Genomic DNA, 14,891 nt, shown 5'->3' with positions numbered 1-14,891 from the left:
ACACACACACACACACACACACACACACACACACACACACACACACACACACACACACACACACACACACACATAGACTCTACATCCAGTTCCACAGAAAACAGCAATAGCCATTAGTTTAAGGGCTGTCAAACTGTTGGGTTTTAAGTGTCATCTGGTTGTTTTTTAAATAATATTTTCCTGGTCTACCAACATCACTGACACATTATTTCAAACAACAAGCTTTGTCACAAACACACACACTCACATGCAAACCCACACACACACGCTCTAGCAAGTCCTCCGCCGCCTGCCTGAGAAAGTGCAAGCTGGCAGTCCTCCAAAATCAACACCAAGAGGTCAGAGTTCACCCTGACATGCTCTGTAATCTCCTGAGACGATCCAGCGCCGCAAACTGGGTCAAGGTTTATCCCGGTTCAAGGGCAACTCTTTTTAAGGGTCACAAGAAAACGCCTAGTGACTCAGCTTGGAGACAGAGGTTGGCTTTCAAACGCCTCGCCAGCCTCCCTTTCCCTAATGTACACTGGCACCATTTCTCTTCTTTTTTTTTTCTCCTCCTTTTTTGACGAGGGGTGTTGGGTCGGTTTGTAATACGGCTCTCAAATATGAGAGGGCTCCTGGGACCGTCCTGTACCAATGGCTCCACTGTTTTGAGGCCAGCCAACAATAGGCCTGCTTTAGAGCAGTGACACTCTCTCTCTGTACTGAGATCAGTCCAGCGCTGCAAGAGTCGGTCAATGGGTTTAAACCCACCTCGTCTGCGACCACAAAAAAGGCTTCATAATCCATGCGGTCCTTCCCACGAGAGGCTCATTGGAGCAAAGAAATTAATGCCTTTACTGTACCACACAGAGCCCTACACATTTTGAAGCAAACATTAAACTTGCTAATGACGAAAAAGCTACGCAGTGTGCTTGGCAATTAAAAAACAAATGATTCTCCACAAACCTCTCAGTAGTGCTCCACTTTAAAGAATTGGTTAACCCTTTGAACCTTGGCACTACATAAAAACTGTTGTTGTTCTTGTTTTCAGGATCCTTTTCATTGTTGTGTGCCAGACTTTACCTTTACTGCCACAGAGCAACAGGAACCGGGAAGGGGCTTCATGGGACAGAAAATAGGTTCTCCAAGCGGGAGAGATCTGACTGAAAAAGTGGAACAGCAACCCAGAGTCTTCTGGGAGGCCACCGCATCAATGAGCTTTGGCTACCGCACTGTGGTATCTCGTGTGTAAAACTGAAAGCAGTACAAACACACTAAATGACTTCATTATGAATGTTGGCGGGGAAGGTGCCAAGCGCTTCTCAGATTATGGAGAGTGAAGTGAGTTTGTGAAGCGCCGAAAACAAATACACACTGGGATTATCTGCAAAGCAACCGTCCTCCCTCTAAAATGTATCTGGCCACACATAAACACAGAGATTTACGAGTGTCTACAACGATTAAAGCACGAAGACTGATAACAAACCCCTGTCTTAGCCAAGCACTTGGGAGGAGAGGGAGGGAAAGAAAGAGAGAGAGAGACAGAGAGGGAGAGAGAGAGAGAGAGAATGGAAAAAATAGCTGTTTTTACCAAAAGTCCTACCATGATGCCAAGTTTGTGTGGGACTCTGGAAAACACTGTGCATCCTGCGAGAGTTTATACTGTCTAAAATAAAACACACATCAGCGTGGAGAAAAACCTGAGGGCCACAGAGAAATACAGAGGGATTAAGAAGCTCTCTGTGTTTACTCACATACATTATTGTTCTTCCTGTTGCAAAGCCACTGAACCGTTTCATCCTTTGAAGGGGCTCTAAGACCTTACATTTTACACATTAAGCACCATCCGCTGGCCGAAAAAATATACCTGTCTGACTTTGATGGCAGTTAAGAGACGCTTGGCAGCAGGTTAAATCGATCTGAACACCGAATCATTGGAGGTTGAAAATGGTTCGGAGGTCGAGGAGAGTTCAAGTGGAGGGACAATAGAGGAGTTCATGCTTCAGACACAGGGAGTTTGGCATGCCGGGGGGAGCAGCTGAGGACACACTAACTGACATGGGCCCTAACTGGGGAAGACAAATTGACTGGATCTCATGCTGCCGTGATATACGATCCCCTCGGCAATTCAAGTCAAGAGAGCAAGGGAGACAACGAGAGAGGGAGAGAGAGAACAAGAGAGGATACAGAGAATAGAGACGAAGTATGAGGAGAATGAGCATGTGGAGGCACAGATACAAAAAAAAAAAAAAAAAACGATAAAAATGTAGGAAGCATCGCCAAATGCCAAACGCCTGCTCTGCGGAGCGTAGCTCACACAGTCAGTCATGCTGGCTTGTTGCTCCAGGACATTGATTAGCGCTGCACATGAAGAGGAGAGGGCCGCTGCCAAACAATCAGGGGACGCAACTAAAATGCTCTTCGACAGAATGAGAGAGCGAGAGTGAGAGAGAGAGAGAAAGAGAGAGATTGAGGGTGAGAAGGAGAGAGAGGGCGACAAGAAACAGCTGGCTTGTTGCGGAACAGGCCAAAACAAGAGCAAAGCGATAAGGAGTTTGACTCTTTCGCTACACTCTTGACAAATTAATCTACGGCCATTACCAATGCAATTCAACTAGGGGTTGCCTGGGGGGAGAGAGAAGCCTTCCAGACCGCTCCAACCCACTGCACACAATCAGTGACTGTCTGGCATCCCAGGGGTTTGCTCGTTTGGACTAAGATGCTGTGAGCTTTATGGCACTTACTTAGTCAGTCAGGGCCACTGGGGGCCCCCGGGCTGCCGAAATATCCCCCCAAATAAACAAATAAGTCTATATATACCAGCAAAAACCTAATGAAGTCTTATTTATAGCAGGTTTTTTTCTAAATATGTCTTAGGGCCATTGCAACACACACACACACACACACACACACACACACACACACACACACACACACACACACACACACACACACACACACACACACACACACACACACACACACACACACACAGGAGAGAGAGAGAGAGACGGAGAGAGAGGGAGAGCAGTTGGAGTTCATTAAGCTTGGCCCGCAGAAAGAGGGCAGTGTTATCACAAACGGCAGCTTTGTACTGAATGAAAAATGAGATTTTTCTTCTGAGGCCCCAGGAGAGGAGACCAGTGACCTTCTTATCCCCCCTCCCAAAAGTAGCACCCGTTAGGTGGGGAGAGGTGGAAAGAGCGAAGAGGTAGACTGTGGCACTGCTTGGAGGTAGAGCTCGACCCCAAGCAACAGAGAGATGGGGGTGGGGGGAATGTAGCAGACCACAAGAAAACTTAATGAAAATATATCTTTTGTCATCAACAACACAAAAAAAATCACTGCAGACCGCTATGATGATCTTTCGTAAGCTCTTATTATTATTATATCTTAAGACCAACATGCTGTTTTAGGTGCCTGAGAAAATAAGAAAAAAATATGGAAAAAGGATAATGAGTGTTAGGAGTTTACATCAGCCATCTTATGCATTTTTACAGTGCCAAGGTTAGGCTTCAAACAGAAATAAACACACCCTCCTCTAGCATGTGACACCCCCACCCCCATGGCTTACACATGCCACTTTACCCTGCATGTTTGTTTATCAAACTCCAAAGGGCTTTCCCTCTTGGAAAGAGCAGCGCCGTGCCGATGTTTGCCGTGCTCGTATACCGTTTCAAAGTCGCCCGAACACGTGGACCGCTCCTTCTCAAAGGCTCACTGTGGCCCGCTTCGCTTGATCTCACCTTGAGCACACACAGCGCGCCAATCTGTCCATCCAAAGCAGGATGGGGGGGAAGGAGAAGGGGTTATGCAGTAAGAAAAACAACAAAAAAGAGCATTGAAAAAGAGGTTCCATGCGGCCCTCAAGCACGTTATTGGATGTACCCACTCCTCTCCGCAATAGGCCTATAGATGACACACAGAGGAGGGGGGGATCGAAAAACACCCTCCTTTTTGCCCCAAAGAGTGTTTGTAGTGGTTGTGTTGGTAACATTGAAAAGGGCTCCCTGCCAGCCCTGGAGAGCTTGTCCACTGTTCAGGGTTTCTCAATCAGCAACCTCTACAGTTACTCCAAACAAGCCGCCGGCCTCACAGGATGTATGAATGCAGCAGTAGCAGCAGCAGCAGCAGCCATGGCAGCAGCGCAGCACAGCACAGGGCAGCGTGTTTGTGTGAGCTAAGCACCTGGAGCTCCGAGGGAAGTGTTTGGAAAAGAGAGCTGCGCTCCGTCACAACGTTACATAAATCGCAGATCCACACCAGATGGGGAGAGCCTGTGGGCTACTGCCTTTCTGGGAGGTTGCTTGCCAGGCCATACGGGCTACATGCACCAACCATGCCATCCAGGAGACAAAGAAACATCTCTCATGACTGTTCTCTATTCATCCTTTAGGAAGTTGAAAAGCCATACGTCCTCTTTTTGGGACCTCAAAAACTGCATTGACTGGGATTTCTATTTCATTCCTGTTGCCATGCATTGTGTGTGTTTTTTTGCATTGCTTTGACCTCAAACTTTCTTGTGGAACAAATCAGGTACAAAGCACTCATTTTTACACTGCTGTGAAGTGTATCACAACTAGAAGGGCACTCGGAGAACACAGACCTCTGCCAAGGCCAAATGCTATTATTTCGCCATGTTAACGAAAGTGAAACTTAATTCATGGAGTCGCCATGAGAGTGGGATCCACTCCAAAATGTAATGGATTTGTCCTTTCCCTGTTTCATGGAAATCATACATGCATGCCACATTTACAAAATGATCCTTTTCATTGCTACAGTAAAGACACACAAACGGTGGCACTGTAACAAAACTGGGCACATTGAGTTGTATGCACTAGATGTTGATAGCTTTGGGCCTACCCTGTCTGTTAGGGACACCTGCTTGACAAGTAGCTGGTCGCGGTCTGCTCGAGTCTGGGACAGCAAGTCTTTCAGGACCCGGTTCTCCTCCTGCACTGGAATCTCAGCACAACTCATGCTGGATGCTGTGGACACAGACAAATGTATGAATATTTTAAAAAATACCGCAATTACTTCTGAGGGGTCGAACTCAGTATGGACACATTCGCAATTCTGAAAAAAAAAAAAAAAAAAAATTAAATATGTCTTCACTTTATATAGTTTGTTAGCTGTTAGCTTAGCTATAGCTATTACAGAACTTTCAAAGGTCAAGAGTCCCATTCTCTTCTCATCTCCCCAACTCCAAATTGATGTAATACTGGCTGAACACAGGTTTGACGAAAAGCCAAATTGATTAAACCTCTCCAGTTTAGTCACAGGTATGTGCAAACAAGGTGAGGAAATCTCAAATAGACCTCTGACCCCTAGTGGTTAGTAGTTGTAGGCCTACACTTTACATTCCTAATCCCGATGTAACAGTCCCACTGCGGGCCCTCCGTACTATCAACGGAAGTGAGTTATTCCCTTTCCATTGCAGTTAAATTACTAGAGTGATTCCTGTTATTGTCTCTTAATTGGTGGCTTACAATTGAAGTGATAGGCATAAACTGTGTGACTAAACTTTGGTATACCCTTAAATCCCTGATGTAAGACTACATGCCTCTGATTATGTTTCAGATAGCTGGTAGTGAAGGGATTACATCTTGACACCTGGCTTTGAATTCCATGGTTGCTGTTTAAGAGGGTGTGGATACAGTAGCTTTAGTTTACCTGCGGGAGATTCGCTCAGGTTTCTGGTGACAATCTGCCGGATGCGCGCAGGGACTGGTGCAGCAGTAGAACCCTGCTCCTCCCCCCGTATGGTGAGTGCCATCTCCTCTGCACTGACGTCCAGCAGGGAGTCCTCTAGCTTCTATAATCACAGTAATCACCATTGCCACAGAAACACGCTAATAGTTACAACTACAAAGTAAAGCTCCATAAAAGTTATAGTTATATTGAGTTATATTGACCAGTAACATCATTTTAGCTATTTCACTGTGGAGAAAGGTGAAGTGGGTGAAGTGAATGAAGGCCAATCTTGTCTGACTTTGACTCGAACAGATGTTGAGACGCAAGAATGCCAGTATCGGTCAGTGAACTACTAAATACTAATTAAACTTAACACGCAGAGGCGCCCATATTATGCAGAGCCTACTCTAACCCTAGACAAGACGGGAACTGTGTGATTATGAGAAGCGTTTCTTCTTGTTACAGTTTAAATTGACACTCATCAAAGTTCCAAGCCAAAGTCCCCATGAAATACCTGAATCACCGCCTCAAGTCCAGAAGACTGCTCTCTTTCTTCCCCTTGAGAATTCATTTTAAGTACTGTTGATCCAAAACTTCGTCGTGAATGTAACTACTTGCTGGTTGGTCATATACAGGAGCACAATCCAACAGAAATCATGAACACCTTTTTGAGGCTTGCAAATTCATAACTTGCTATACATTTCAAACATGTATCATAAAGCCCTTTCCTTATTTAAAAATTAATTTCTTGCAGTTCTGTAATGTTCATTTGTCATTTGTAAAGGTTTCTCCCTGACCAAAGAACTTTTCAGACTCAAATCACAGAACAGCGCGAGGCATATCCCAGGAAAGGTTGCTGTGGAAACCGGACGCTCCCGGGCCGTTGTCATGGAAATAGAATGCTAGCTCCCTTTTTTCCATGGCTACAGGGACGCAAGAGCTGATGCCTTGTTTGGCTATTGAGTGGTAGCCTAGCCCACTTACATTTCTTGCAGAGTCTGTTTCAGTAGAGGCACCCCCAGTGTTGGTTAATGTTAAATTATATTAACTACGCGGGAGCCTGCACAATATAGCGGGAAATACATCTTCTACATGTTGACGTACACGTATGGGTACTGTAAATATTCAGAGACGTTCAATATCGTTTCAAAACAGTGACCTGAGGAAACCCTGAGTTCAGTGTTATAATTCATGCAGGGCTGGTTACAAAGTGATTGTGCAGATATCAAAGTACACAAGTAATTTGAAACCTTTACAGGGAAAGTGAGTAAAAAATGGAAAACATGGTCTGAGCCAATTTTTACAAGCACAATTTAATCTCCTGAGAAATTCACACAATTGGTGTTTGACTAGTTTCTACAGCACCTCTCACCTACCATCAGTACAAACATCTTATTTAAACACTTTAAAGTAGCTTGAATTAAACGAAGAAACATCAACATGAAATGAAAAACAGCACTACTAGAAAACATAATAAAAAAGCACCTATATTGGCTACACCAAGAACTGTGAGGTATACCCCTTATTGCCCAAACTGTCTACAAGTGAATACATCCCGGGTACAGGCTAAAATGTATCCTGGCTGGGAACAATGTATGTGTGTGTGTGTGTGTGGTTAGGTTTCCTCTGGAAAGGCCTCTGTCCACTGCAAGGGGTCAAGGAACACGGAGCAGCTGCCACTGTAGTGCCAGAGCCGAGGCAGAAAGCTCTCCACCCTCCAGGTGTTCGAGCCTCGGTTATACACCTCCACCTCCACCCCATAGTCCCCTTCCATGCCCTTCCAGTGGCCTCCGGTGACGAAGAGCTGCCCTCCTACCACCACCAGTCCGCCATTCTCATGGAGGGTGTGAAGAAACTGGACCTAAGGGGGAAAACATCCGTGTTAAGTTAACTGCGGCCAAAATGAACCAACTCAAAGGCCAGAGTTATTCATGACATCATTGACAACAAGAACATGAATATATTAATCTGCATTGCCTGAACTGAGGGCACCCTCTTCACGTTGAAGGTCATTATGCAGACATGCAGACTGTACGTAACCCAAGCTTATTAATGATGGTAATCATCAATCATACCCACATGACATAGCTCAAAGGATATTGGGTCCTAATTTGAAAGGGCAAGGAGGTGTGTGTTTCGTGCGTGACGTGCGTGATGTACTCTCTTTCCTGCGTGTGTTCTCTACTCCACACCAAAGGTAGGAGTAAAGAAGAATTATTATTTGCATATACACATTCATTGCACGCCAGAGAAGCGCAAAGCTTTTGTGGGACAGGTATATGAAGTTGTGGGTTTGATGTCAAATTTATGTCTTTTGAGCCATTCTTACCAACATAAATTCTGACATGTGCTGTGATGACAAACCACTTAATATTTCCATCCTTTAAGTCCAACAGACATCGGTGCATGTTATGAAAATATTTAAACTGTTAAATTATCATCGAGAAATTATTAAATATGTTGTGTGGAATTGATAAAAGCCCAGCACAGTGTAATCCACCAAAGTGTAATCATCGCCCTGGTGTTCACATTATTTAACATTAACATCCATGAAAGCAAGCTACATAAGATATAAGGGGAATTATTTATGTAGAATAAACATATAGTAGAAAGGTAAGTGAAGAGGTCGGTAGGAATGGGTAGCCTAATTTACTTAGGGGAAAAAGTCCCATAGCCTCTTATGCGGTTGAGAAAATAATGCACATATCATTCAATAAATCAAAAATATTCAGGTGGTCTTTAAAGTATTTTCTCACAAAATAACGGAATTTCAGCATTTAATGGCAAAACAGTCCAAGCCACACTCCAACAGAAGTTTTTTGACCAAGATATGATTTACAGGAAATGCATACTGACCAGGATTTCATATTTCTGGTGTTCTACATCATGTAGACATTGAATAAGTATTATTTCAGGCTACCTACATGGTGATGGCAATTCTTGCACAACATTACAACCACCTTTAAAACAACTCTAGTTGTATTTGACCTAAAATTAACAGTGAAAAGGAGACAAATATTTTATGAAATTATCCCATTTGGAAGATATTGAGCTCCTCCTCATTTAAGGCCTATCTTCATCGCCACTACTGCGAAACATTTAGGCTATTTTAGAACAGTACTTGGAGAACAACACGTTGATCAGAGGTCTAACCTGAGTATCAAGCTGCCAAATACAAAACAAAATCCTACTTTCTTCTGTCTCAGTTTTAGTTGCACATTACCAAATGCTCTGATACTGGATTATTTTATTCACTGTCTGTGTGGTGTAGAGCTGTGCCTAACTGCATAGTCTACGTAGCATTTTTGTCACATATTTAGTTGAGTTACATTATGTCAATTTAGTAACTGAGTGGTCAATTTTATGCTATCAAACTGTGTAGCGATTAGATTCGATATGCCTGCTAGACATTGAAAACCAAGATGCAGGTTACATTTCAATGAATGCAAAGTGGCAAAACGCCTTCAAAACCATTTATATGAAATTAAATAGAAAATTGCGCATATTATGAAATTACAAAAATGAATGTGTTCCAGTAATCAAAATATCTTTATTCAATGTCCTTCTTTGTTTTGCGTAAGGCCTCATGGTGCGCATGTATTAAATTAGGGCCCATTATGATAATAAGGAAAGAAGGTTCATTACCTTCTGCCACATATTGGCCTCTGGGTCATAGAGATAGACTTTTTTGGTATTGTCTGCGATGAGGTAAATCACGCCGTCCACAGACACCGAGCAAGGAGAAGAGAGATACTTGGGGATGAAGGGAGAGCAGATAATGCTCCATCCATCTGTGGAATGGGGAGAAAAACAACATGCACTGCAAAAATTCTGCTTTTAAAAACAAGGGAAAGAAAAAGTAATAAAATGGGGGATACATTACTTAAAATAAGCTAAATTATCTTCTAACAGAACAGAAATATTTGACTGACCAAGAATTCTAAAAAATAACCCAAATATATCTTAAAACTAGTGTGGCCAGACTAAAAATAAGTAAATTTGTCTTGATTATGACTTTTGTACTTTTCAGTGGTGATCAAACTAGTTTCAATCATTAACTTGCTCAGAACCAGTAATACAATCAGTCAGTAACAAGTTATAACACCTTATTAAGATAATTTAGGACTGACATTCTTGAAAACAAGTGAAATGCTCTAACATAAAAAATGCCTGGTAAGAGGAAACATCTATTTCATCTTACTAAGATTTACTTTTTTTGCAGTGTGGAGGAGCATCAATACTCTCAACCTCCTCTGTATTGTTTGTTGTTTTGTGTTTGATATTGTGAGTATCTCAGATATGCTCCCCAATGTGGCATGGCTGTCAATGTTATGTTATGCAACTTTCTTCTACATGAACTGAACTTATTTAATCACTACATATCTTCATTTACCATAACTGTCATCCTAGCATCAACAACAACATAAAAATATCATATCAATAAGTATCAATAACCTGGAACATATTGATGTCATCAAGTTGCATAAAGTTGCTATAAATGTAGTAGTAGGGGAAACTATGATGGCACATGAGGTCCCAACTCCCTCTTATTGTCATGCAGTATTACCTATGACAGGGTTGTAGCACTGCAGCGTCAAGACATTGTACTTCACTGCACAGGAGCCAATGATATATAGCTTTCCAAGGCAGCCAGTGGCAGTAAAATTGGTGACATATCTCAGTGCTGGCGATATACAGGCCCAGCTGTCACTATATGGGTCGTAATGTTCAACCTCAACAATATCCCGGGCTGTTCCTGGAAACGAAGAAAAGAAAAATGGTAATAGCACATGGACAGAGACTAATGCACATGGACACAGACTAATGCCCACAGTTAATGCCCAAACCTTGTTAGAGTCCTGCCTACGGAAGGGTTTGCAGTGGAACACAGAACTTAGAGAAACTTTATCATCTCCTATACAGATGCACAAGCAATAACAAAATCTGAAACCATCTGACCACAAAACCTGACAATTCTCTCTGTTTAAACAAAAAACCCTCTTAGGAACTTATACAGGGTTCTGAACTGGCCGTGCTCCACGCTTAAATCAAAATCGGTCTTTTCAGAAGTCACTCAAGGTTCAGGATTGACAAGCCTCTGGGCTTAAATAGAAAACCTGCTTCTTTAGAAGTCATTCAGGGCCTAAGGAGAAGTAGGTATTTGGCCTGTCCTGGCTACCGCTTTGGAGCACATTAAACCAGAACGGCCTGAAAGCTTTTCCATTCGACTGGCGCATCGGCTCCGCATGGAAGGCCATATTTATTTTTCTTACCTCCGATGACATAGATTTCTCCGTTGAGTGCGGCCGAGGTGTGGTTAGTCCTGGGCCGGAGCATTGGAGCTACCGTAACCCACTTCCCCTCACGAGTGATGTACTTCCAGGTCTCTGTGGTTGACCAGGTGTTTGACTGCGACCCCCTTGACCCTCCTGAGGGGTGACACAAGTATGTTAAAGTATGTATGTATGACTTTTAAACGTATTAGAGATATTTAAGATACTCGTGTATGTAGACAGATATTAAACACAGTTGTATGACCAAATTATGACCACAGTTAACCAACACATGAAAAAATAAAACGTTTTTTTCCAGACCCCAAATTCTATATTTGTAGTGCACTTGCAATTTCTCTGGTTACATCTGTCTTCAATTGTTCAACGAAATGCGGGTGGTCGCTGGATTTTTCACTTTTCCAGGTCATGGTTAATCTTCATCATGTTATCTGTAATGTGGCATTCTACGCATTTAAAAAAATTCCTCCGTCTCTTTTGAAACTCCCAACGGGAGTGCTACTTAGGCAGGAGTGGGATCTTTCCGAGCCTCTCCAAATCCTTGGTTAGAGAGGCTGCTCCGTTCACAAAACATTCATGAATCCCTCTGATCCCCGCTCAAAAAAGCACAGGCTCCACAAAAAGCCTAAGCTCAACGGCGGATTCCTCTCTGTTTGCTTTAGTATAAATAGAACTCATCTTTCGCCACATATCTTGGAGGGGTTCTGTGGAGGCTGTTGCCTTAACTGTTCCCCCTCTGCCCTTGTCTCTTTCTTTTATTCGGCTCCTTCTCTCCTGGAGCATGGTTGCGTCTGTCTGAAGTGCATGTTTTTGAGAAAAGTAATTGGTAAAGAAGGCAATAGAGACCCACCTGTGATATAAACATCATTGTTTAAGCAGACCACAGAATAACCCCACTTGTTGTAGTTGGGAAAGTCAGGAAGTTGGTTCCATATGCCTAGGGGAATAAAAAAAGAATTGCATGCTGTATGGATTTAGTAATACCAGAGAGAAACGGAAGTTAATACCTGGCTGGATGGTGTTACCCCATCTTTTTTTTTTGTGCATCTTTCTCATGTTTTGAAAAACAACCATGTATACGTGTCTGTCTGCCCATACCAAGCTTTGTGTCGTAATAGGCACAGTTATGGGGAGGCAAAGTGGGGTTACTGTCGTCATCCTCCTCATCTTCATCATCTGTGTCATCCAATGAGCGACCTCCCACAACAAAGAGAACTTCCTGCAGATTATGCTGGGTGATTTGGGAGATTTGCTCCTCGGAAGTTCCTGGCTTCATGTCCAGCTTCTGCAAAAAAAACACATTGAGTAAACAGACTGAGTGTGTCTGATACAAGCTGACATTCTCTCACAAACTCTTAAACTATCCGAAAGGAGTGGATGTGCTGTAGGGGAATGGCCTTAAAAGACATAGATTATCAGAAACCTTTCTCCAGTGGTGAAGTGGTCCCTGGAGAAGTGGGTATACTCTTCATTTTTTTAAGCAGCCCATACAGCACAGGATAAACGCCCTGTTTTGAGAAGTGGGTATACGCAATGCTGACTGAAAAATATGTGGGTATACTCCGTATAGCTGCGTATACCCTGGACTACACCACTGCCTTTCTCCAAACTGATACAATGAAGTCATGCATTTCATATGTATTGAAGCATGTTAATCGTTTAAATGGGAAGGAGAGAGAGGAGTTTGATTCCAGATAAGTGATCTTACACAGAAATCCATATTGGGTATGGATCCTAATGGGTACACTGACTGATAGTATGCTGACTAACCTCCTTATGAGCAGTCTCTACAAAGTCCTTGCAGGCAGGTGAGCTCTGAACCAGACTGTCTTTAAGCAGGGTCTCTGTAAAGTAGGCATCTGGTAGCAATGGCAGTCTAGAAAGACTCAGCAGCTCTGGTAGATGACAAAGACGGGCCTCAGCATCATGCCTGACCCAAGTGAGCACCGCTTGGACACAGGACCGCTCGTCTCTGTACTTCAGACCCTCGTCCTTCAGGCACACCACAAGCGTGCTCTTCTCCAGCAGGAGGAACTCCTCTCCCTGCTGCACAGCCTCAAAGTTCTCCAGCAGGAAAGCCTGGGCTTTGGCCACCACCTCTGGGCACCCGTGGATCTCACCAAACTCTAGTATGCCCAGGCAGTTGGTGGCGGCCATCTGGTGCTGCAGGTAGCGGCAGCAAACCGTCCGCACCGTTTGGAACTGCAGCCGGCTGGAGTTCTGGATCAGGCCCTCCACATTACCCTGGTTGATGGTCAGCTTGCCCGTGTAGGCAAAGTCCAGCAGGACTTCAAGGATGTCCGGGTCCACGTCTTGGAGTTCAACACGGGCTGCGATGCTCTCCACAAAGTCCCCCGAGAACATGGAGCGGAAGTAGAGGCTGCAGAGAGCGAGGATGCTGCGGTGGCAGGGGAAGTCTCGGCCGCCCGCACTCAGGATGATGTCCACCAGCTTGGGCTGGGAGCAGAGGGAGCGCAGGCCATCTAGGATGCTCTGCGGGTGAGAGGACAGGCAGAAGTCCAGGTCGTCCACATTGCGCACCATGATGATGGGCACCTCTTTCCCCCCCCTTCTTCGCAACAGCTGAGTTCTCTATTTACCTAAGGAAGACAAGAATGAAAGATGAGGAGACTTACTTACACACACGTACACAGAAGCACACGAATACACACAGAATATTCTCAGACACATCCTAATCCCTAGGCTATCATCCGTCATCATGGCTCCAGGGTATTAGCATAGCTGTGTGAGGGGGCCACTATTGCCCTGAGGCCCCAACGCTCTGGCTCTGATCACGAGTCATTTAGTGAGGGGAAACGCTTTAAAAAATAGACTGGATTCACGAGAATTAAGCTATGTTAGCATACCAATATGGGTCAAATTAAAGACCAGCTTTCTGAAAACAGGTGCTTGCCAAAGACAGTTTCAGGGCTTACTGGAAGAATATGATACTCGGGGAGGAATTTCCCAACATTTACTGAAAGAACATTTACAATGACTTCCTATCCCAGGGGTGTTGTTTAAGACTGTTGGTTTGCGGTATTAAGAAATGACTGCTAACAAGAACACTCATCAAAATCTTGAGAAAGAAGTAGCAGCAAGAGAGTACTACTTCCTCAGTCGCTTGATACAGCTATGATTGATGAGGAGCAGTGATTGAAAAACCTCAGAAAGTCTCTGATGTCCTCAAAGCAGTGGTCTGTGGTCAACCTTCTTGGAAAGTTTCAAGTCTATGACAACAACAAAAAAAGAAGAAAAAAAAAACGTTACATATTTTACATAAAAAATAATGGCACGTTTGTTGTTTACATACAGAGACAGAGACCTAACCTTGACATGGTGTAGTGTAAGGAAGTGTCGTCTGTAAGTGATCTAACCACCATATGAAGTCCTGTTTACTTAGCAGTAAGTCCTGTTTTCTACTACGCTCTGTATGCAGTACACCCATCATAATCTCTGAGAGACAATAGGAAAATCACACTCAATAGTTAAACACATACCTGGGAGGTGAAAAGAGGCAGTAATCACACATTGTTCGCCTAAGAAATAAGAGTGTCGTAATGGCTAGTTGAGACAGCATGAGGTCAGTGTGACTGAAGAGTGTGATCTCTGCAGAGTCACTGGGACAGACTGCTGGTCTTTTAGCCAGCTATTTTTAGGCCCAACAGACCATGGTGGACGAGACTCAGATTCCACACATAACACTCCCCTACCCCTAACCCCCTCCACGCACACACACATATAAACCCCTCACCTGCTCTTAAAGGCACATGTCCATCCATGGCCAGTTGAAGCTGAAGCCCAAGACATGCTTCATGAAATCATTAAAGATGCCAGGCTACGTACTCACAGGGAAGGATAAATTAATTACTTTAAAGACGCAGGTGGTTAACTGCCAATTAAGAACTCTCCTGTAGACGATTA

At 43.8% G+C, this 14,891-nt stretch overlaps 2 protein-coding genes across 3 annotated transcripts in view; both read right to left on the bottom strand.

Annotated features, from left to right (window-relative positions):
• crocc2 (ciliary rootlet coiled-coil, rootletin family member 2) overlaps positions 1-6,247 on the bottom strand; it is a gene marked incomplete at both ends in the record, with an annotated part of 56,391 nt that extends 50,144 nt beyond the window's left edge. Inside the window, 3 exons of the mRNA XM_080860235.1 lie at positions 4,846-4,970; positions 5,656-5,797; positions 6,191-6,247. Coding sequence (XP_080716361.1) covers positions 4,846-4,970; positions 5,656-5,797; positions 6,191-6,247 — 324 coding nt within the window. The remainder of the gene's footprint in view (positions 1-4,845; positions 4,971-5,655; positions 5,798-6,190) is intronic.
• A 723-nt stretch (positions 6,248-6,970) lies between these two features.
• On the bottom strand, positions 6,971-14,598 carry klhl30 (kelch-like family member 30). 2 transcript variants are annotated; one of them, XM_080832288.1, is made up of 9 exons: positions 14,468-14,598; positions 14,133-14,197; positions 12,738-13,567; positions 12,066-12,252; positions 11,818-11,904; positions 10,950-11,105; positions 10,244-10,432; positions 9,322-9,467; positions 6,971-7,537 (listed from the first exon to the last, which is right to left on the bottom strand). In XM_080832288.1, exons 3-9 carry the CDS (start codon positions 13,509-13,511, stop codon positions 7,292-7,294), a joined length of 1,785 nt encoding a protein of 594 aa, XP_080688414.1. In that variant the 5' UTR covers positions 13,512-13,567; positions 14,133-14,197; positions 14,468-14,598; the 3' UTR covers positions 6,971-7,291. The 2 variants fall into 2 exon arrangements, with proteins under 2 accessions (XP_080688414.1, XP_080688415.1); XM_080832289.1 differs by lacking the exon at positions 14,133-14,197 and having other exon boundaries at positions 14,468-14,578.
• Between the last annotated feature and the right edge of the window lie 293 nt (positions 14,599-14,891).

The sequence above is a fragment of the Sprattus sprattus genome (assembly GCF_963457725.1).
Source record: "Sprattus sprattus genome assembly, chromosome: 2".
In the NCBI taxonomy this organism is placed as follows: domain Eukaryota; kingdom Metazoa; phylum Chordata; class Actinopteri; order Clupeiformes; family Clupeidae; genus Sprattus; species Sprattus sprattus.
Note: the sequence above shows the minus strand (reverse complement) of the source record. Positions and strands in the feature narration are given on the sequence as shown.